Source organism: Crocodylus siamensis, chromosome 7, assembly GCF_052110815.1.
Source record: "Crocodylus siamensis isolate JL-2025a chromosome 7, ASM5211081v1, whole genome shotgun sequence".
In the NCBI taxonomy this organism is placed as follows: Eukaryota; Metazoa; Chordata; order Crocodylia; family Crocodylidae; genus Crocodylus; species Crocodylus siamensis.
In genome coordinates this window covers 64,747,225-64,771,383 of record NC_143401.1, presented here as the reverse complement: position 1 = coordinate 64,771,383, position 24,159 = coordinate 64,747,225, and the positions used below count along the sequence as shown (strand labels likewise).

At 44.7% G+C, this 24,159-nt stretch overlaps 1 protein-coding gene across 1 annotated transcript in view; it reads right to left on the bottom strand.

Moving 5' to 3' along the window:
- Positions 1-535, bottom strand: part of LOC149859893 (lysosomal acid lipase/cholesteryl ester hydrolase-like) — a 28,824-nt gene extending 28,289 nt beyond the window's left edge. Inside the window, exon 1 of the mRNA XM_090056898.1 lies at positions 419-535. Coding sequence (XP_089913024.1) covers positions 419-478 — 60 coding nt within the window. The 5' untranslated portion in view covers positions 479-535. The remainder of the gene's footprint in view (positions 1-418) is intronic.
- Positions 536-24,159: the final 23,624 nt, after the last annotated feature.

Sequence of the window (24,159 nt, the reverse complement as noted above, 5' to 3'; positions counted from 1 at the left end):
CTGCCTTCCTGGGCTGCTGCCAGGCTGCCTGCATGGGCTTCTTGCAGAGCCCGGTGCTTTGCTCTGCAGCTGTAGGGCAGTAAACTAACTCCTTGGAGGAGTTTTAGTTTGACATGCCCCAAGTCATTTAAGGCTCAATACACCACTAAATTTGCTACAGCAGCTGGAATAACTGTGTAATACACTGCCAACGTGTGCAAACACCAACAACTTTAAAGTGGCGCAAAAGCATTTAATGTACTTTAAAGTGTCGTGCACACATGCCCCTCATTTTGTCTACACACGGCCAGTGAAAAATGTTAGACTGCCGTGTTTTTTAGCCATCTTTCCTGAACATGTTAATGGAGAACATTATAAATTATGTCAAACTGAGTCATACCAACCATTCTATAAGAAAACAGGAAGAAAGATAACTTACAACATTCATGAAGCATTCTGGATTCACAGTCTTCTTGGTTAGGATTTGTTCAAAATCCATAGTAGCTGGTTTTCTAAATGCTTCTGAAAATGTAACGGCTTGAAACCAAGCAAACGCCATAAGCCACCTCATCTTGGACCTGTATGAAACAACACACATCTCTGTTAACAGGAATACAGTGAACATACTGTATTTTTCTTTTATCATTTTGTGGCAAGAAAGGAATATAGGACTGGAGCCCCTGGACTCAGCCCCTTAGATTTGCAAGCAGTTTTCCCCAGAAATGTGCAAAATTACCACCTTACCAAGTTATACAATTACAAAGCACAAAACCTGAAACATGAAGAACACCCAGAAGGAAAAATTGAAGGAGATTGGGGCGTTGCCATCACTTTGCCGCAACAGCAACAGAGAAACAATCCAGAAATGTCCCTGTATTTTGACAGTGTCAACAATAAAATGCATAAAAGACCTGCAGAAGGAACTGCTACCTCAAGCTCAGGCCACCTGAAAAGCTGCAGAAAGTATTTTGGGAAGGTGTCAAAAATTCTGCCTGTGTTTTCTGCAAAGACCACCTGCAATTAAAATGACAGGGGAATGAGTATTGTCACTCCACCAAAGTACTCCCAGAAACTCAGGTAGGAAAGGTATTTCTATTGTTACAAGAAAGTGTTCATTGTATCCACAACAATCCAAGCCTTTGTCATATACAGGCTAGACTACACAGTGTGCTCTTCCTGGGACCGACAGAAGATCACAGCAAAGTTTTCCTGTGTATGACTCCAGTGAGTGAGATCACAGCACTAAAGGCCAGATCCTATTCCATCCAAGATTTTCTTTGGGTCTCTAAGTATCTATGTACTAAGTAACAGGGCTCAGCGAAATTTTGCCAGCTGTTTCTTTTGATGCTGTTTTGACTTGTTTCGACCTCAAAACAGTGACATTGAAATGAAAGGCAGGGCTTCGAAACAGCCTCAAAACACAACAAGGGCAGTCGAAACATTTTAAAAGTTTCGAAACATTTTGAGTTTCAAAGCTGAAGCTGGGCTTGCCTGCAGGGAAACAGAAAGTAAGGAGAGGGAGGGGAATGAGTGGGGAAGGACACAGTGAGGGCGCACCTTAGCACACACACTGGAGAAGAAAATCCTGCAAGAGAGGAAAGAAAGGCTCTGTCACAATTTGGCTGCCTGAGATGCTGCTGGTGCTACGGTGCGGCTCCGCACTAAGTTATTATTTTACCTGCTGTTATTTGAAGTGGTTGACTGAGATGAGGCTGTAGGGGAGGGGGAGACCTCATTAGGGCACATTACCATGTTGTTTAGAGGTCCCAGTGCCAGTGAGGACACGCCTTAACACATACACACTGTCACACATCATGAGTTTTGCTTGCCAGCGGTTTGAGGTACAGCTTCCCAGAAAACACTGCACCTATCTCCTTGAAAGCTATTAGGCTTCATGGACTGAACAGGGGCTACCATGACTGTAGTTTACACTCTGCTGTGTCTTAACACACAGATGTGACATAAGTTTTGCTTGTCAGCAGCTTGAGGCATAGTTTCCCAGAACCCCCTGTATCTATCTCTTTGAAACTTGGCAGACTTTGTAGCCTTAGCAAGGGTCACCATCCTTCCAGCTTTCACTCCCTGTAACTTCACACTTAAAAGTGACACAAGTTTTGCTTTCAAGAATTTGAGGTGCCGTTTCCCAGAAACCCCCACACCTATCTCCTTGAAACTTGGCAGGCTTCATGCCCTCAGGGGCTACCATCCCTCCTATTTTCATTCACATCTGCCAATAAATGACAAAGTTAAAGGTAGTTTCATGCTTTCCCATTATAGCTTATGGGCAAAACAGCCTCAAAACAGCATTGAAACAGTGAAACAGTTTCAACAAAATCAAATGGAACAGTGGTTTTGAAATGAAATGAAACTCGAAGTGAAACACTGTTTCATTAAAATGGTGAAATGGAAGTCCAAATGAAACGGAGCTGTTTTGCATAGGCTACGAAGTAATTCTGGTGTCCCTTGCCTGGGTTCCTGAAAAAAACACTATAAGGCTCTGACTTATTGCTCACTCCACATTGTAGGAGTAAATTTAGTCGGGCTTCTGGCCTACTTGACTAGAAAAACAGACAGAGACCAGAAGTGCTAATACTGCTTATTTCAGATACATGTTTTGAGATGAGAAATCCTTCATGTCTTATAACCCTGTGCACAGATGTCCAATTAAGTAAACTTGTTTTAGTTTCTCCAAGGTCATATTTTTTTCTCTCTTTGTCTGTCTTAAGTATAAAAATGCTTGAAAACTTAGAGAAGAGGAGGATTCCTTTGAAACAGACAAGTGGGTGATTCCCCTTACTGTATGAAATCCTCCCTGTGATCACAGTATAGCCCTAAATAAAGAAAAGCTGGCTCTGTCAGTTCTGTTTCAACCACAATGCAAAGTTTGATTTCTTCCACAACATACAATAAAAGATTCACTTCAAAGCCTTAGTCCCCCTCTTCACAGACCCCAGCGTGCAAGGATCTTGTCAGCAACATCTTTCTCTATAGGCCTCCCATATAAATGTGACTGAAATGGAAACTTTGGCCAAGAGATCCCATACATGGCATTACAGGATGGATACCCCTAACAATAATATTCAGAGGGCGTCCAAGTGTTGATTGTTAGGTACACAGTCCCTAGAAGCATGTGCACATGGTTTCCCTGGCACTTCCAAGAAGTTGTTCTCAAATGCACCCACTCAGCCCCTCCTGCTTGCTTGAACCAGGAGTGAGGCAGTGAAGAAGACCCTGACAGTGCTTTTGAGATCTTTGCTTCTGATGCACTTGAGAGACAAGGCAGGTGTGCCCTAAAGCAGTATCACAATCTCATAGAATCATAGAATCACTGAGTCGGAAGGGACCTAGACAGATCATCGAGTCCGACCCCCTGCCATGGGCAGGAGGGAGCACTGGGGGTGGCAGGGGTCATAAGACCCCAGCCAGGTGCCTATCCAGTCTCCTCTTGAAGATTTCCAGGGAAGGTGAGAGCTCCACCTCTCTGGGAAGCCTATTTCAGGCTCTGGCCACCCTTACAGTGAAGTAGTTCTTCCTAATATCCAACCTAAACCTATCCTCCCTCAGCTTGTGGCCATTGTTCCTGGTGACTCCCAGGGGGGCCCTGGTGAACAGACTTTCCCTGAGTCCCTGCTGCTGGCCCCTGATAAGGTTGTAGGCGGCCACAAGGTCCCCCCTCAGTCTCCTCTTGCGGAGAACGAAGAGATTCAGGTCCCTCAGCCTCTCCTCATAGGGCTGGCCACGGAGGCCCCCAACCATATGAATGGCCTCCTCTGGACCCTCTCCAGGTTCTCTATGTTTCTCTTGAAGTGCGGCACTCAGAACTGGACACAGTACTCCAGCTGAGGCCTGACTAGCGCTGCATAGAGGGGGAGCAAGACCTCTCTGGACCTCATTCTTCCTCATTCTTACTGAATGAGGAATCTCAGAAATGGGCTTTAACAGTGAGGGTGAGAATCAGCAGCCCTTTTGTTTCTAACACTTATGACAGATACCTTTAGAAACTACCATATCGGACCGGTTATACCTGAGAAACAAAAATACTGGCAAACTTCATGTCCAGACAAGTCTTACAATAATTATGCATCATCATTAGACACTGCTGGTTTAAACTCATCTCATTAAAGCTTATTGTTCTTCCAGATTGTTCAGGTCCCTTCACTCCTTCCCAGAATACCCACAAGGATAGATTGCATAATTTTTTAAACTTTACAAAATACTTGGAAATTTGTAGTGAAAACTGGAATGCTGATCCACATTATTTTATTTGTTTTAGTGCCTCAGCCCCTGCCCTGGGAGCTCTGAGTATATGTTAGGGGAGCAATCTGATGAATCAAACTGGAGCAAATTCCTCAACCCCCATGCACTCTCCTGGCAGGCTTTACATTGCCCATATGGCACAGGAACTCCTGTTGGAAAATGTCCTTGCACAGCTGAATGAAGGGAGCTTTTGTTCAACCATTTGTACCACTGCAAGGGAAGGGTTTCACATCTTGCCTAAAAATAATGAGATAAAAATGTTGCTATCTATTTGTCCCAAGCTCCTGAGCCGTTCTCAGTTTTTACTTTATTTCTCAACCACATTGACATCATTCCTTGAATACTGAAACTTGAATGTTTTCATACTCTCTCTTTCTTTATTCAACAACTGGAGCTCTATGAAAAGGCCCAAAATATCACAATGCCTACTTGGGGCAGATAACCATACTGAGGTTACCTGCACTGACAATATTCAGGGGAAAATGTAGGACAATATTTCTAGCAAGCCACCAGGAGGATGGAGACTGCACAGAAAACAAGGTGGCAGTGAAGGCCATCTTGCTGTGCCTGCAGTCTGTGCTGACAGACGTGATCTATCGCGACCAGACATACATAGTGCCCGGACTTTCCATCTTTGACAACCTATACCTGGTTCAGGACCTCCTGTAGCTAATTCACTGGGAGGGAATGTCTTTTGTCCTCCTATCCCTGGGCAGGAGAAGGAGTTTGACAGAGCAGATTGTGGGTACCTCATAGGCATGCTGTGGGCTTCTGGCTTCATGCAGGCTCTCCAGGTGCTGTATACCTCTGCAGAGTATTTGGCCAACCTCAACGGGACCTGGCAGAGCCCACCCTGTTCAGGAGAGGGGTGCATCAAGGCTACCTGCTGTCAGGCCAGCTGTAGGCCTTGGCTCTGGAGCCCTTGCACGTTCTCCTGTGGAGGTGGGTGGCAGGGTTGATGCTCTGGGAGCCAGCGATGCAGCTGGTTCTGTCAGTGTATGCTGATGAAATACTCCTCATGGTGCAGAACTCAGGTGACCTGACACAGATGGAGGCCTGCCAGGCATTGTACTAGGCTGCTGCCTCTGCCCAGGTCAACTGAACTCAGTCAAGAGCTTTGGCCTGGCGGTGGGTGATGGATGGCAGGTGGGCTCACTCCAACCTGTGCTCCATGAGATCCACTGGAGTGCACATTTGCTGCTCTACTTGGGGGTCTATCTTTCTCTCATAGACCCCTCCCCACTGGAGAACTGGCACCAGCTGGAGGCAAGGGTAGTGGAGCAGCTCTAGGCATGGGCACGGCTCCAGAGATGTCTCTCCCTGCATGGGAGAATGCTGGTGCTGAACCAGCTGGTCCTGTCCATGCTCTGGCACTGCTTACACACCCTGTCTGTGCTTCCTGAGGTACAGGTGGGACTCTAGAGATGGAGGCTGGAGTTTTTCTGGCTGTGACTACCTTGGTCTCCTGCCTCCTTCTGAGGTTCTGGTTGAATTTCACCCCCCACCTTTTTGTTTTGATCACCCCATCCACAGCCCCACCAAGTCCCAGAACCTCCTGGTCAAGCTCCTCCTGGCCCTGGCTAAGTGGGCCCTGTACTTGACAAGGAAGGAGACTCTGGCTGGGAAGGTGCCCAGAGACTGTGGGGCCACTTTCCTCTCATTTATCCATGCATGTTTCCAGGCAGAGCACCAGTGGATGGTGTCCACCAGCTCCTTGGATGCCTTTGAGGACTGGGGGGCTCTGCTCAGTGTCCCCCTCAAGCACACTTATTTTCATGTTTTGACCCTTTGACCCACATGACACTCCTATCCTGTTTTTTTCATTAGTTGTCCCAAGTATTTTGTTGTAGCATTCACCCATTAGCCCCCATGCAATAGGGGCTACAAGTTATCCGGGTGGGCCTTAGGGCCCATGGTATTTGAGTATTTGAATGTTACAAATAGACAGGAGGCTGGGGAGAAGTTCTCTCACACAAACCCTCCACCTCCAGACTTCATTTGTAATCAAGATGACTCTAGGGGCATTTTTTACACATTCCATTGCAATGGAATGTGCAAAGCTGCTTTATTGCTGAAACACAAATAAGGCTGGTCCTGCAGGGTCATTTCCCCTTGCTGACCTACAGTTGCTCACAAAAGGCTCCCTCCCTTCAAAGACTTTGTCCATCTGGTGTTCTTAAGTGGTATTGGGCTGCTCTTCACCCCCTTCGTTGACAGATGTCAGTAAGAAACTCCTGACCCTCTACTGCTTCACTTACCAGTTTCTACAAATCCTATAATGGGAGCACCCTGTAGGACATATGAGAACAAAGGCATTGTCCCCCATCATCCTTGTCATAAGTAATAGGTCTTAACGGACAACAAGAATTCCTGTTCATGAAAAAGACTGAAGTTTGGAAGATTGTTTCCATTCCTCACTTAAACAGAAATGAGGCCTTTAAGCAATAGTTGATTGGCTACAACTCTTCCAGGCAATTTTAGTTAGGGGCTTCTTAAAAAGACTGGAGTAGAGTAACCTGGAACCATAAAAAAAAAGGCTATCCCTGTATTTAAATTAAGGTTATCCCTTTATTTAGCAATTACACTTTAGTTTATCACTAACAGCAAGAACATGTAATATCATATTGCATCATAGAAGACTTCTACTGCAGAGATTCATGTTGTTAATTCAACATTACTCTTCAGTTCTGACTCTGTTTACCGAGGTGGTAAGTTCTTTCCTTGTTGGAGTGGAGTATCACCTGGCAGCAAGAACTTGTAGGGTCATGTTGCTGCACCATCTTAAATGAAATAAACATTTGATCACGTCTGAAAGAGCTCTCCTGGCTCATTTCAGTTGCTGGAAAAGATCCCTTGTGGTGCCTTTCCCAATACATGGAAAGGAAATTTATAAACCAGTCCCTCTAAGTTATGTTTGCAAATGGAATCTCAAAGTAACTCTGCAAGCATGAGAACAACATCTCAGTGAAGGTAGCTGTAAGAACCATGATAGTGTTTGCACACACTAAAGGCAATCTCAGAGTAGCCAATAGTTCAGCTATGAAGTGGAAGGGAGATATAGATATAAGCTTAATCAAGCATAAGTATATAAAGCATTGGAAAGTGCTAGACCTGTGTGAAACGGCTAGTATTAGCTTCAGATTCGGTCAATTCAGGGGACAGTGATTTGATTTGGTGATTTAAATCACTGTCCAGAATCAGTTCGGCCGAATCTTATTTGGAGATTCAGCTGCTGCCAAATCAGCCAAATTTCCAAATCACCCAGGCCCATCTTGGCCTGCTTTCTCAGCCCTGGCAATGGTTTCCCCGCTCAGCCCCAGCTCCCCACACTTTGAAAAAAAAGCCCTGACTCACCAAGTGCTGTCAGGTGGGGGGGTGATCCCCGCTGCCCCCCACTGCCCCCACCCACCTCAGTTCCATCCCTTTAAGGAAAAAAAATAACAAAGCCCCCTGGACTCACTGTTTTCTGCCCAGTGAGGGGAGAGATCCCTGCTGCCGCCTGCTGCCCTGTGCTGCATGGGGGATTCTACCATGAGCTCCCAGAAGCCCTGAGGCTGCTGCAGGAGCTGGTGAGTCCCAGGGTTTTTTGTTTGTTGTTGTTTTTCTTAAAGGGCCAGAGCTGGGCTGGGTAGGGCAGCCATGGGTCAGCTGGGAGAGGGGGCAGGGGTCAGAGGGCTCATGGCAGAGCCCCCCATGCAATGGGGGGCAGTGGGGATTGCCCCCTGCCCCTGGCAGCACCCAGTGAGTCAGGACTTTTTTTTTAAAGCACCAGGCTGGGGCAGGCAGGGGCAGCCATGGGGGGGCAAGCTGGGGGACCAGACGGGGGCTAGGATGGGCTGAGGGAGCAGGCAGAGGCTGGGGCCTGGCAGGGGTTCCCTCACAGTCCCCTTCCCCAGCCCCTCTCCTGTGCCCCCTACTTACCGGCTCCAACTCCAGCTCCAGCTCCCTGGTGCAGTGGGCGGGGACTGTCTGAATCATCGAAACTCTCTGAACCTTTTCTGAAGATTTGGAGAGCTTCAGATTGATTTGGACCTTTTTACTGGTCACCTGATTTGATTTGGATTTGGAGATTCGGCCACCAAATCATGCCAAATCTCCTCTGAATTGAATCAGCAGGCGAAGCTTCTTACAGAAAGTACTTGCCAACTTTTTGGGTGCAGAAGGGATTGGGGTGGAAAATTACAGTCCACTTGCATGCATGTGAATTGCCTGACAATAAAAAAGCTTGTACTTGAAAAAAGTCTAGCTCACCTCTATGTAAAAAAATACTAAAGATGCATTTCCATTCACCACTGCATGTGTCAACTTGCAGATTTGGGGATGACTGAATACCAAAACTGTACTCCTGTATTATGCTGCTCACTTGACTTAAAGTATCATTCTTTCCCCCATCTTAATAAAAGTGTGGCTTCTAAGGGAAAAAGAAAAAGAAAACAACAACTGAGCAGTCAATGCCACTTAGCAATACAGCAGATTCCTATAGTTGGGGCTCACATTGCCAACTCTTTACTGCTTTCTTTTGACAATTACTGCTGAAGGGGTAGGACTCTTCCTATCATGGCTACATAGATCTTTTTCAATAAAGACTTGAAAAATTACAGAAGAAGCCTAAAGAAGGCATCTTTAAATGATTGCTACCATTTTCATCCATCTTGTGATCTAAAGATGGGCTGTGGTTGCAATATCCAATGGCGTACCCATCAGCAAGACTTACCTTGCTGATCCTCTGTTCAGTACAGCTTCTACCATTGCTCTCACCAGTTCAGGTGCACCTCTGTTAATTTTTGTCCTGTTCAAGTCAGTGTAATTGCACCCTTGTGGAACAAGGACTTGAACTCTCTAATGCTTAAGTTCAAGTATGCAGAGGATGATGCAAATCTTCATTTTCTCTTTCATTTCAAGCAGGCAGTCAGTTATTCATGAATAAATCCACTGCTCCTACTACCAGATTTACTGATAAGAGAAGTGAATCTCATAACCCCACAAGAAACCCTCCTGAAAGAAGCAGTGGAATCTACATTAACTCTTACTCCTCTCTAGACACCAAAGGAATTGTGAAGTCGCACCTACCCAGCAACTTAACTTCGCTTCTGTTGTCTCAGTCTTCCCTTTTGTCTGTAGTTCTGACTCCTCAGCTAACTGAATCACTGAGAGAAACTGTATAAACCTGTACATGTAATAAGAAGGAAGCAATTACTTTTGAATGACAGCAACAAATTTGATTCTTTGCCAGCATAGCAGATAGTAATGCATAAACTCAATTATGAGTGATTGTGTATTCTCCTTCAGATGCCAGAGACAATGAAATATACAAAAAATAAAAACTGCATCAACTTCTTTGGGGTTTCAGATGATCTCTTTGAAATTTTTAAATTTATTCGCTGATTAATTCTTATGAGAGGCAAGATTACTTAAGGTGATATATTTTACTGAACCACCTGCATATCTAGGATACAGTTAGAAAAACTTTCGAATGCAACACATTCTTCATCAGGTCTCACCAGTACAAGTGAAGCACGACACTATAAAATCCAGTTGTAGGAGGGAGGGGAGAGAAATTGCCAAGAATAGCAGACAATTAGGAAAAGAAATGAAGCTGATTACTGGGAGTTCAAGGCCTATGAAAAGGAAGGAGGGTGATTCTCATCTTTCATGCCTGGAAAAAATTCAAGAGTCAGGTAGATTATAAGGTGCCATAAAACCAATATTAGTATCCAGGCAGCGTATGAATTTTTGTTCCCAAGATCACCTTTTAAAGGTGCTAGGAAGATTTCCTTTGGGTACGAGAATAGTGATGTCAGAGAGGAAGTGGTTGTTTTGTGGCAAATGTGATCCTTCATGTGTTTTTCTATGACAGTTCATTCTGGTGCTGTTTAGGTTCACCCATATAGTTGCCAGTACGACATTTAGTGCATTGGATCAAGTATTTCACATTTTGGGAAACACTCGTGTAGGAACCATGCATTTCTACTTTGTTACCATACATCCTTTGTTATAGGGGTGTTAATTGTAGTGGCAGTGGAGCTACATTGTCCCATTAAGCATTTCTTGCTGATGCGAGGCTGCATCCCACTTGATGTCTGTTGGTCACTGGGAGTTTGCTTCTGATGTTGAGTGGCGGAAGGTTAGGGGTTGTTTGAAAGCCAGGTGTCAATAGAGAAAGATTTTCCAAGGACAGGTTCACTTGTTGTGAAGGACAAAGATGTATTTGCCCCACTACCCTCCCTAGGAGACAATACTTTTAGCTTCAATCTGAGCATTGTTCTCCATGGACTTCTGATGGAACTCTCATTGTTGTCCCTTTGGTTGTTTTTTACTACAGGTAAAACAGACAAGCTAAAATCTAATCTGTCCAACCTTTTCTTATAAAAGGGATGACCTTTTTTCCTGTGTTCTGCTGGTACAGGTGCGGAATGGGAGACTCATGAATTTTAGCTGGGTAGACGTTATAGAATCAGATCTGTGTCAAAGATGCTTATAGCTACTTCTGGTCAGTTCCAAATAATGCCATTGGCAAAAGGTCCATAGTGGATCATTTAGTAAAGGAAGATTGCTGTGGGATATGGGGAGGGATTTGGAAGAGAGCAGAATTCTTCCATATCTCTCCCTCTCTTGATATATTCCACTTATTTGTATGGCAACCCCAGGGTATGGATGGATTGAATTTAACATGGTTGATCTAAAAGAGGGATTTTGGATATATTATGGCCCATTATAACTACTGGAGAAGGCAGAGAAATTGGAACTGAAAAAGAAGGCATTATGTTATCCAATCAAAATTGATGACAAAATTCCCACCGGCTTTCAGTGAGACTGAGGATCAGACCAGAAACATCTTTGCTTTGACTCTGGTCTCTTCAAAGTTTACTTTACAAAAATTCTGGAAAATGATGTAAGAGTGGGAAAACATAATAGTAATCAAAGCTACTGTTCTTGGAGAGTGGAATGGAAGATTTGACACAAGACCCAAACTAGGGAGTATACAATAAATAAATCTAGTCATTCTGATATTACACTGACAGTAAATCTGGGACACCAACAGGTCATTCTATCATGCTATATAATCAAGTATGGGAAATACAAGCAAGGTATTATTGGGAATATATACCCCAGATCTGTTACATTAAAATCCAACATGAACCCCACATGATCTTAATCACAAAACATTTTTCAGAGAGGAGGCCTGTAGAGTGCTACAGATAGTTTTTCGGTGTCATAAACTCTCTGAAAGAACCATCAAGATGAAAAAAACCCATAAATTAAAACATTATAGGAAAGGTTGGAGCCAAATACTTCACTTGTGAGCACCAAAGAATGTAGCAGTGGTACTGATTAAAGGAATACACTTTGGGGTAGTTTTTTGACTTTGGTATTGAACTCTTAGTGCTTAGTTGGTGTCTACTGCTGCATATTTTTACATCACAGGAGCTTGTGACAATAAGGTATCTGAAAGTTTAGTACATTTCCTACAACAGTGTAAACTGGATGTGAAATATAATAAATGTATGGAAACTCAAAATACGTCTTTCAATTAGCTGCACAAACATTAGCTACATTTCCATAATATAGATATTATGATATCCATTTTGCAAATATGAAACCTGAGGATAATAGACTGAGAGAATTCCTTGAGGCCACAAAGGCAGGCAAGATTCTTTGAATAAATGTGATATCTTTTATTAGACTGAGTAGTTGGAAAAAAGTTCTAGGCAAGCTTTTGGGTGCAGTCACCCTTCTTCAGGCATAGAGAGTCTCTGCCAGTCTGAGACTCCAAGGAATGAGAGAAGCTAAAAGTGTGGCAGGATGTCAGTGAAAATGGAAATGGGTAGAAATTAGAAAGACAAAAGATAAAGCAGGGAAGGGAAGGGGGAGAAAGCAGGGGAGAGGGCCTGGCGGGGGCAGGAGATGGGGAGGAAGGCCAAAGGGAAATACTACAGTGATAATAATATAAGGTTGAAAAGAGGATGTCTGTGAAAAAGGAAATATTTGGAGATCAGGAAAACAGGAATGAGAGAAGCTAAAAGTGTGACAGCATGTCAGTGAAAATATAAATAGGTAGAAAACAGAAAAACAAAAGGTAAGACAGGGAAGGGAGGGGGAAGAAAGCAGGGAAAAAAGGCCAAAGGGACTCACTACAGTGATAATAATACAATTTAAAAAAAGAGGCTCTCAATGAAAAAGGAAATAATTGGAAATCAGGAAAACAGAAGGCAGAAAAGTATGGGAGGGGAAGGGAGAAAAGGGGGAGGGGGGAAGAAGAATGTAAGAGGTTAGGTCAGGCAGGTACCTGGTGAATCAGATGTCAGGCAAGTTGTAATGTGTCATGAATCCAATGTCTATATTGAGTCCATGATTTTCTGTATCCAATAGATTTATGAAGCAAAGTTCATAAGCTCAGGTACAAAACGTGTTCTGTAAGTTCCCTTTGAGGATTAGAACTGAAAGATCAGATAGGGAGTGATTGTCTTGTGAGAAATGTGTCCTCACAGTTGGGTATTCTTGTCTTTGATAGATTTTCGGTGTGCACTCATTCTGGTGTGCAGTTGTTTGGGTTCTCCTACATATTTTCCATCAGGGCATTTGGTATGCTGGATGAGATATATAACATTTCTGGAGGTGCGGGTGTAAGATTCAGGAATGGTGATGGTTCTGCTGTAGGGTGTAATTATTGTGGGGTGGTGGAGATGCGTTGGCAGGTTTTGCATGGTCTGGATCTATTGGTTGTGGTTTGGTTCGTAGGGAGTTTGCTTCTGGTGATGAGATTAGCATGTTTTGGTGCTTGTTTAAAGGCAAGGATGGGCAGTTCTGACCTCTTTAAGAATGTGGTCTTCTTCTAGTGTGGATTGCAATTGTTTGAGGATTTTCCATGTAGGTTGGAGGGAAGGGTGTTATGTCATAATTAATGGTGTGCAATTTGTGGTGGTTTTCTTTTTGTACTGCGGTAAATCTTTATGTGGTATTTGGGTGGCTCTTCCAAAAGTGCAATCTATCTCTCTGGAAGAGTGTCCTTGCTGGCTGAAGACCCTTTTGAGATTTGTGAGGTGGTGATCATGGCAAATTCAGTGGTATTGGAGAGCTTGGCTATAAATTACAGCTTTCTTGGTGTGTTTAGGGTGATTGCTGGCTCTGTGTAGATATGTATATTGGTCCCTGGGTTTCTTATATATGGTGGTTTGAATTTTACCATCTTGGATATTGAACATGGTGTCCAAAAAGGAAATGCTGGTGTTAGAGTATTCAAGTGATAGTCTGATTGAGAGGTGATGATTGTTGAATTTTTGGTGCAAATCAATCAGAGATTGCAGGGTTTTGGTACAAATGATGAAGATGTCATGTATCTATCTCAGGTGTAGTAAGGGTTTGATGGTGCATTTCTTGCAGAAGTCTTCTTCTAGGTGGGTCATAAAAGGTTGGCATATTGTGGACCCATTTTGGTGCCCATAGCTGTGCCCGTGGTCTGGAGGAAGTGTTGGTTGTTGAAACTGAAGTTGCTGTAATGGAACCCCTTTCAAGCATCAGTGTTAATTATCTAGCTTCTCAACCCTGGCAGTCTCTTTAAAAGTTGTTTACAAAATCATGTGCTTCAAAAGCAAAGTAGTAAAAATAATGCCACTAGCTAGATTGATAGCAATGCTATTAAAATGTTGTCAATTACCCAGTGACAGATTGAACTGTAAAAATGAACACATTCTGAATTTAGTGATGGTTTTACAGCAGGGATGGGAAAAATAGAGTCCATGGGCCAGATACAGCCTGCCAGAACATTCTATCTGACTCTCAGGGCCCCTAAGAAATTTAGAAAATATTTATCTGCTCCTGACTGCCTGTCAAAGATGACAGTAGCCAGGGGCAGTGGGACCCAGGAGGAGCCTCAGGAGCCCAGTCCCACCCCCACACATTTCCCTGCATTCCTGCCTCCTCACTGCTCCAGCACCATGTGGCTCTGCTGCATCGCTGAACCAGGGAGCATGGGGCCACACCAGTATCTGGGGGTGCATGTGTGCATGTGTGCATGTATGTGTTGGGAAGGACAGTGTGTGGGGGGGGAGGGAGGGACTGTGTGTGTGTGGGGAAGGGGGAGGGAGAGACTGTGTGTATTCATAGGGTGAGTCCTGCACGCACATCCCACCATACACATATATCCACACTCCCTTGCACTGCCATACACGCAGACCCCCACACCCCCTCACACACAGCCTCCCACAAACCCCATACCCACCCACACCCCACATATCTATACACATACTCACATGTGCCCTCACTCCACACCCACACCTATTCACCCCCCACAGGCACACCCACACCCTCCCCCACTCCCCACAAACCTATACCCACAATATACAAGAGTAAGACTTCATTTTAAGCTATTATATACAATCACCCATCTGTGCAGTACACAAACACATGTAAACCAGGACAAAAATATTTTTTGAAATCAAATTAATGAATGTTTTATATGTTCACTTTTTAAAATATAATTTGGTATTTTTCTGGTTCTGAGATGGCAAAATCCCTTGCTGAAAGAGGTACTTCTGGGGGGAAGGAGAGGGATTACTGGTGGCAAAGGTCAGGGGTTAGGAGGCAGGACTTCCAGGCATAAGATGGTGACCAGTGGGTGGGGCACCTGTCAAAGGGTGGGGCTACCAATATGGCCCTTGACAGCTTGCCAAAGTGGCCCTCTACTCGAAATAATTGCCCACTCCTGTTTTACAGCATTTAGTGATGCTATGCAGCATTGCATGGATAATCCATGTAATTGTCTTTGATGGTTTTACAAGGCATTGCTACATAGAGCATCTCTTACAAGAAGATGCTTTAGTAACTGAAATGCTCCAGCTGGATGGTGAGCCAGCCCTACTCTGTAGCCACAGCTGAGTTCAAGTAGTTGAGGTTCTTCTTTTTTGTAATAAAAGAAAAACATTTAGGGTTTAAAATTGGAAAAGAACCCAAACACGTCTTCCAGAAATAATGCTTTACTGTCCTGTCATGGTGACTGGGGCAAACCTAATTTTTCCAGATAACCTGGAAGAGTTCTGGAGCTCTCCCCACTAACTACCATCTCTTCCTTCAGAGACAGACCATTTCTAAAACCCTTCTTAAAACCAGATTATTTGGCTCTTCTCTGTTACCTGCTGGCCAAAACCCAGCCTCTTGGCCCAGCAGAAGGTCGAGCCAAAAAGTAAAGGTGCTATCACTGTCTCTCAACAACTCTCAAGTATTTACTAAGCCAGAGCTCTCCTAAGCTGATCTTTTCCATCCTGCCTATTTTTCCAGACAAATTCTTGTGGAGTTAAACTTGTGTTCTAGTTTTAAACAACACACTTCTATAGCCTGGCCTACCTCCATCATTTAAGTTATTTTAGAGAGGCTCCAAAGTACACAGAAATAGTTGAATAATCAAATATTTGGGAGAGAAATATTCAACTGTCCCCAGTTTATCTTAAGAAGTCCTTGACAGTGCTTCTCCCTTCTTAAATGGCCTATCCCCGTCACACCTTCCCTAGTATCTATCATCATTGGTTTAGGGATGTCAGAGGATACATCCCTGACTGTACTGTTTAATAGATATTAATAGGTCTATCTTTCATGAATTTTCCTAGCCCAATGGTGCTCAAACTATGGCTCATTGGCCAGATCTGTGACAATTAATGCTGCCAGTGACCGCCCCACCACAAAGTTTCTGGCCCTGTGGAGAACTCCATGCCTTGGATGCAGCTGGCATGCAGGGTCAGTGCAAGGCCAGATCCAGACCATGGGGTTGATCTACAGCTGAAACTGGAAAGTAGGGTTGAGCCAGTGCACAGGGTCTGGCCAGCTTACCAGATCACATTTGTAAACTTACTCCTGGCTGGATCCAACCTACAAGCAGGCCCAGCATCACCCATCTGGCTGATATCTACTCCCTTCTTAAATGTGGCTAGGGTATGCTATCTGCCTGTATAACCTCTTGTGGGTGAGATGAAAGTACTTTCCTTTTTGAAAACCTGCCTTCTGCTAATTTTAGTAGGTGGCCTCTAGCTCTCATATTCTGGGATTTGGTGATAAAAGTCCCCTCTTCACTTTATGATTTTGTAGACCTCTATCATATTACTGTGCAGCTTTCTGCTCAGACTGAAAAGTCTTAACCTTTTTAGTCTCTCCTGCTATAGCAGCTTCTCCGTTCCCCTTTTTGACACCAGAACTGTACCATGAGAACACCATGGATTTGCCTAGTGACATGATCATACTTCCTGTTTTGTTTTCAATTCCTTTCTTAATGAAGAAATGAAGTCCAGCAAGTTTTTAGTAAACTATATACAATGACTCCAAGGTTGCTTTCCTGAGTCTTCTCCTTGAGTAGGAAGAGACCACAAGGCATACAGTAGTCTTTTACAGTCCATGAGTTCCCCTCTGTTGGAGGGTTACTTTAATATTTTTAGCCAATTCTGGATTAGTTGAAAATGCTGCAAAACTTAAGAAAATAGAATAAATGACCTGTGTTGGCAAAGCACAATTCAATAAAAATAGTTATGAGACAGAGATACGTAAGCAGCTGTTGGACAATTTATCAAAAGACATTGCCAATCCTAAAAGCCCATTTTCTAAAAGTCATCTAAATCAAGTTGTCTATCATTTTTTTTTTTTTAATTCAGGGGCCACTGTAATTTATATAAAGCATACCTTCAACTCACTTTTTTGCAGAATCAAAATTTGTATTAATTGTACTGAAATTGCTTCTCCTAAGAGTTTTCTAAATTCTCTATAAAAATTAAGGATTTTTACTGCTAAGTATCCAAAGAGCAATGCTAATCTGTAGCTCTGTATGACAGCAACACTCCTTCTATACAACCTTCCCAGTACCCTTATGTTTTTCATGTGGAACAGGATATTTTCTTAAAGTTTACTTTGCAGATCAAAGAAATGCTAACATGCAAATCTACATAAGAACAATGACTTAAATACATTTTGGGCATAGAAATGAGCATCTAACGGTCCCTCCCCCTCTCACCAACTATGTTTTTTTAATTTGTACTCAGTACATTAAAGAGTGATTAAAGCAGCTTCAACATTACCTATGTTTAGGAAGCTATATGTGAGATACAGGTTATAGCCATATTGGTCTAGAGGCAAAAGGAATCAGAACTCTGGGTAGAGCTGCTATCTTTTATTAGATATAAGTAAATTATATGTATATATTTAATCTAAAAATCTAGTTGGTCTACTAAAAGATATCACCACTACTGGTAAGCCATATGATACATTTTATGACATAGGTGACTGGTAGACGGGGTACTGGGGGGCACATGCCCCCCCCCGACAGGGCCAGACCCACCACCAACTCTGCTGAGGGCTTCTGAGGGTACTCACCAGCCCTGCCTCACCCCCACTACTGCTGGCTTCTGCAGATAGTCACCAGCCCAGTCCCCATCACCAGCTTCTGCGGGTGCCCCCCAGATACAAGAGGCACCAGTTGCCCATGCCCACTGCTATTGACACTAATTTCCAAGCCACAGATCCTCCAGCCCTGACAGTGCCTTCACTCCTGGCCCACAGCCCTGCTGGTGCTTCTCACTCCCAACCTACTGCCCCTTGCCCCTGGTTCCCCAGCATGAGGAAAGGAGTGGGTGTGGACGGTCAGCAAACGGGGTGGGGTCACCCTGAAGCTGATCCTGCAGACTTGCAACTGGCAGCGGCATACCTCTGGCACTTCTAGGCATGCCACTGGCACTTATGGGTTGGTGAGATCAGCCATGGGCGGACCACTTCCCTTGGTACCCCCACTCGCCAGCCAGTGCTCTCGGGCAGGCACCAGTGCTCTCATCTGCCCTGCTGACAGGGGGTGCAGCAGCACTCTCAGGAGGTGCATGTGAGCCCCTGTGCACCCCCTACGTGTTGCCACAGGCAGTGGGGGTGTGGGTTGGGAATGAGAATCACCAGCAAGGCTGTGGGTCTGTGGGTCAGCAGTGAGAGGTACCAGCAGGGCCAAAGGGCCATGGGTTTGGAGTGAGGGGCACCAGCAGTACTAGAAGACTGTGGGTCAGGAGTGATGGGCACCAGCAGGGCTGAGGAGTGGCTTGGGAGTGAGGGGCATTGGCAGGGGCAGGAGTAGGGGCAGAGGCAGGGCACTGGCATAGCAAGGCTGCTCAGCACTACAAAGCAACAGTAGGACAGCCTCAGCTGGACCCATGTCCTGGTAAGCAAAGGGTGCAAAGGGAGCTCTGATTTTTCATGATTAAAAATACCCATAATCAAATGCTAAAATTTATAGCTATTTATAATTCATTTTATTATGATTGAGGCACTGGTAGGCTTCTAAATTGCTTTAAAATTGTAAATATATCAATAGAACATTGTGTTTAATTGATACCTATATATATATATATACACATATATAAAAAATGGTGTTTCATTTTCATCACAGAAAAACACAGAGTTGGATTTTTAAACAGAGAAAACCAGGATCCTGGGTGATAAATTTGATCGTAATAGTGTCCTTGTCCTTTGTGTATTTTTCTGTAACATTTCATTCTGGTGTGTAATCACTGTTTAGTTTCACCTATGTAGTGTCCAGGAGGACATTTGATACATTGGATCAGGTATTTCACATTTTGGGAAAGATATGGATAGGAACCATAGACTCTGATGGTTTTGTTATGGGGGTGTTGACTGTAGTGGCAGTGGAGGCATATTGACCAGTTAAGCATTTCATGCTAAGGCATGGCTGCATCCCACTTGATGTCTGTTGGGCAGTGGGGAGTTTGCTTCTGATGCTGAGTTGAGAAAAGTAGGGAGTTGTTTGGAAGGCAGGGACAGATTTTCTAGGGACTGTGTCATTTGCTGTGGAGGACAAAGATGTATTTTCCCCATTGCCCTTCTTGGGAGAAAATAGCTGAAGCTCCCAATACATTGCTCTGCATGGACTTCTGATGGAACTCTTAATGTTGTTCCTTCGGTTCGTTTTTCAGTAGAGAGGAAAATAGATAAGCTAAAATCGAATCCTTCCAACCTAATTGTAAAGAGGAAAATCCTTTTCTCTTGTGTTTTGCTTGTACCGGAGGAGAATGGGGACCTGTGACAGGATTGGTGCCTGAGGACTGCCTTGGTGCCCCCAAGTGGCCTCCCTGATCCTATCAGGCCCTTGCTTCTGCCTCCAGGTCTCAAAAACAACAATGCCTTGTTGACAGTAATGAGGGGAGGCTGCCCTCAGAAGCTGGTTAGCCTAGGTGTTAGGGGTGTGGGAAACAGGCCCTATTTGATTTGGATTTGGACCAAACCGGGAACAGTGCTTTGATCTGTTGATTTGGATCACTGTCCCCTATTTGATTCAGACAAATCCAAATCTGGAGATTCAGTGCTGATTTGGAGAATCAGTGATTCAGACATAGACACAGCTTTAAATGTTTTTTCTACATATCTTGAGGTACTGGGTATGGCTTATAAATGCTGCAATGCTGGGGCGGATGGAGCATACCATAGGAGCTCAGGGGGGCCCCTGTGTGCTCAACAGTGAAACCAGAAGTAGACCGGAAGTACTTCCAGCCCACTTCCAGATCCACCAGGGAGCATACAAGCCCCCCCCCCGCACCCCTCTGGCTCAGCAATTGGCCACGGGGGGACCCCAGATGCTCCCCCAGACCAAGGAGGCACCAGTCATTGAGGTGGGGGACATTGGGTGGCCCCCCTGCGCTCTCCCCAGTAGACCTGGAAGTGCTTCTGGTCCATTTCTGGGTCTGATGCTGTGCACACTGGGGAGCTCCCCACACTTCTGTGGGACACTCCATGTGCCCCAGCATCACAGCATTCACAAGCCACCTGGTACCTAGAGGTATGTAGAAAAATTATTTAAAGCTATGTCCATGTGCAAATCACTGAATCTTTCTGATTCTCTCTGAATTGGTTCGGAGGGTTCCAATTCAATTCAGAGACACTGAAGGCTCCTCTGATTGAATTTGGATTCAGAGATTCGGGCACTGAATCGGGCTGAATCTCCACCAAATCGAATCCGGGACTGAAACTTCTCACAGCCCTACTAGGTGTTCTCTTGCTGTATCTCAGCATCCATTTCTCATGTCTTATCTGCCTTAAGGGCTAAATTCATGGCATGCTTCCACCCCTACAGCCACACCCATGTCTTGTAGGTGTTTCTCCATTTCCACCTTTCTGATCCCCCAGTAGCTTCAGCCTCATGGTTGCTGGCTGTTGACAGGCAGTCTAGGCCCACTGTCTCTGGCATGGCCATTCCAGTCTCACCCTTCACTGTCTCTTTAGTCTTCGGATCCCCCTGGCCCTATCTTGTCCTGTTTCAGCCCCTCTGGCATCTCTACCAAGGGCAAAGCTACTCTTGGCTCAGCCCCATTCTCCTAGGAGTTTCAGGCTCAGGGCAAGGCAACTCTCAGCTCTGCCTCCCTCTACAGCATTTGGGCTTCAGCTCCACACTGCTTACCTGGTCCCCGACCCTGGCTGGTCTCTTTTCTATGTTCCCCTATAGCACTTTTGTTACCTCCAGCCCCCGCTCATAGCCATACCTGTTCCTTCAGTTATAGAACAAGAAAAATTAAACATATAACAGTAGAACTAGAAGACATGCCAAGCTCACCTCTCACAAATGGTAACTTCCCTGGGCTAGACCTGCTCTCATTCCTATGAGCAGGCTCATTTCCCTAGACTGCTTCTTGCAGTCCACTTCTCTGAAGGAGCTCCTTTCCTTCCAGCCTGCAGGGTCTGACTGCCCACTCTGGCTCTGAAACTGGGTTTATGGGCCCAGGAGCACCACCTTCTGCCACCACATTCCTTCCTTCTCCCCTGACTCTTCCCTTTGCCCCAGCCATGCATTGGGTTCTCACTCCCTTAATTGTTAGGCTGCCTTCCTGCCGCTCTGTCTTCATAAAGTGACAGGAGTCTCTGGGCTCCCTGGTGCAGGTCCTCGTTGCCTGTTCCTGCTGCTTTAATCCCACGTGCCCCTCTCACATGTTCTCCCAGTCCTCTTTTGGATGCTATCTGTTTGATCTCTCCCCTTCTCTCTAGCCTGCTCTGGCACAGGCTCTGGGGTTTCTGACTGAGTCTTCCTCTCCTTTCCTTATGTCCAAGTAACAAGGGTTGGGTCCCCTGTTACAAAGCCTTATAGATTTTAGCTGGGTAGAGGTTTTAGAATCAGATCTGTGCCAAAAATGTGTATAGCTACATTTTGTTAGCTCCAAATTCTGCCACTGGCAAAAGGTTCAAAGTGAATCCTACTCCGAATGAAGACTGCTGTGGCAGAGCAGAATTCTTCCATATCCCTCCTTCTGAAATATGCCATCTATTTGTATAACAGGCATGGGAGATGGATGAACTAAAATAAGACTTTCCATCTGAAGGAGGGATTTTGGATGTATTATGGCCCATTATAACTACTGAGCAATGCAGAGGAAGTTGAACGGAAAAAGAAGGCATAGCATTTGTATTTGATGGGATTATCCTGTAGCACAGTAAATCAGTCTACTGCACCCTAACTGCTGTGCATGTGTCAATGGTGACACTTCACTACCCAGGAAATGAATCTACTGAACATAGTTTCATATAGGTAGAGTTGGAGGGGACCTGAGCCGATCTTCTAGTCCAACCCCCTGCCCTGGGCAGGAATGAATACAGGGCTCTTATGACCCGTACTAAGTTTAAGCTCAGATCACCCCAGCTAGGTAGTTATCAAGCCTCCTTTTAAAGATCGCTAACAAGAATTTCTCCCTGCCACTTCATGTACCCCAGTTCATCCTAGATGGGACTTGAACTCAAATCTCACACAGGGTAGGTAGAAACTCTGTCACACAGCCACCAGCGGTATAGTGGCTCATGCTGACATGCCCAATGTGACAGGATCAGAGCAAAACATTTCTCTATGTATTCAATATGTTTGAATATTGAATAGAGAAATTCTAGAAAATTAGGTAGGAATGGGAAAACACAATAGGAATCAAAGCTACTGGTCCTGGAGAGTGTAATGGAAAATTTGACACAAGACCCAAACTAGGGAATCTAGAAAATTGCTAGAAAAATCTAGTTATTCTGATATGTGAATCTGGGACACTAACAGGTCATTCTATCATGCTATATTTATTAGGCCTAAATTACTAATGGTAATAAAGTATGGGAAATACAAGCAAGGTATTATTGAGAATATATACCCAGAATTTGTTACATTAAGATCCCACATGAACCCCACATGATCTTAATCACAAAACATTTTTCAGAGAGGTGGGCTGTAGAGGGCCAGAGGTAGTTCTTCAATGTCATAAACTCTCTGAAAGAACCAACAAGGGGAAAAAAAGGGGAAATGACATCATTATAGGGAAAGTCAGAGCCATGTACTTCATTTCTCAGCACAAAAGAGTATAGCAGTGTTACTGATTATAGGAATGCATTTTGGGTTGGTTTTTAGGCCTTGTACCGAACGAGTGCTTAGTTGGTGTCCACTGCTGAGTATTTTTACATCACAGTTGCTTGTGATAATAAGGTATCTGAATGTTAATATGTCTCCTAAAACAATGCAAACTGGTTGTGAAATATAATAAATACATGGAAATCCAAAACATCTCTCTCAAGATGAATTAGCTTCACAAATGTTAGCTATATTTCCATGACATAGATATTATAATACCAATTTTGCAAATAGGAAATCTGAGGATAATAGACTGACAGAATTCCTTGAGGCCACAAGCGGAGCCACTTTCAAGCATCAGCATTAATTACCTAGCCTCTCAACCCTGGCAGTCTCTTTAAAAGTTGGTTCAACTTTTCAAAAGGAAAGCTGTAAAAGTAATGCTGCTGGCTAGGTTGAGAGCAATGCTATTAAAATACTATTAACTAGGGGTGCACGAAATGGGTCATATTCAATTTGGATTCACCCAAATTGGGGACAGTGATTAGATCTGTTTATTCAGATCACTGTCTCTGATTTGATTAGGCCAAATCTGAATCTGAAGATTTAATGCTGATTCAGAGAATCAGCGATTTGGCCATAGACACAGCTTGAAATGTTTTTTCTACATACCTCGAGGTACCAGGTGTGGCTCATGAACGCTGTGATGGTGGCGCAGATGAAGCATCCCACAGGAGTGTGGGTGGAAGGGGCCCACATGCTTGATGGTGAACCCAGAAGTGGACTGGAAGTACTTCCGGTCCACTTCCACGTCCATCACTGGGTGCATGGGGGGGGCCTCCCCACACCTGCCCAGCTCATCAATCGGCTACAGTGGGACTTTAGGTGCCCTCCCAGACCCAGGAGGCACCACTTGCCCAGCTGGGGAAGTGGGGGGGGTCCCTTGCATGCTCCCTGGCAGACCCAGAAGTGGACCAGAAGTGGTTCTGGTTTACTTCTGGGTCTGTTGCCGAGTATGCTGGGGAGCCTCCCACATTCCTGTGGGATGCTCTATCTGCTCCACCATCACAGCATTCATGAGCAGCTTTGTACTTAAAGGTACAGAAAGGAAAGAGTGGGGAAAAGGGGGGGAGGGGTTGCGCTCTATGTTAAGGAGCAATATACATCAACCCTCATCAAGACAGAATCAAAGGATGAGGAAGTAGAAGGACTGTGGGTTAGGCTACATGGGGGGCAAGGAGAAAAGGATTTGGTGGTAGGGGTCTGCTACAGACCCCCACATCAAGGGGAAGAAATAGATTTGGGGCTCCTGAGGCAACTCTCAGAGACCATAAAAGCTAAAGAGGCGGTGGTCATGGGGGACCTAAACTACCCGGACATCTGCTGGGAGACACAGACAGCAAAGTCCCACCGCTCACGCAGGTTTCTAACCTGTGTACAGGACCTCCACCTGACGCAGGAGGTACATGGTCCCACTAGGGGGAATGCCTTACTGGATCTGGTATTGGCAATGGGGGATGACATAGTAGGGGACCTACAGATCGGTAGCCATCTGGGGGACAGTGATCACCTAAAAGTACAATTCAACA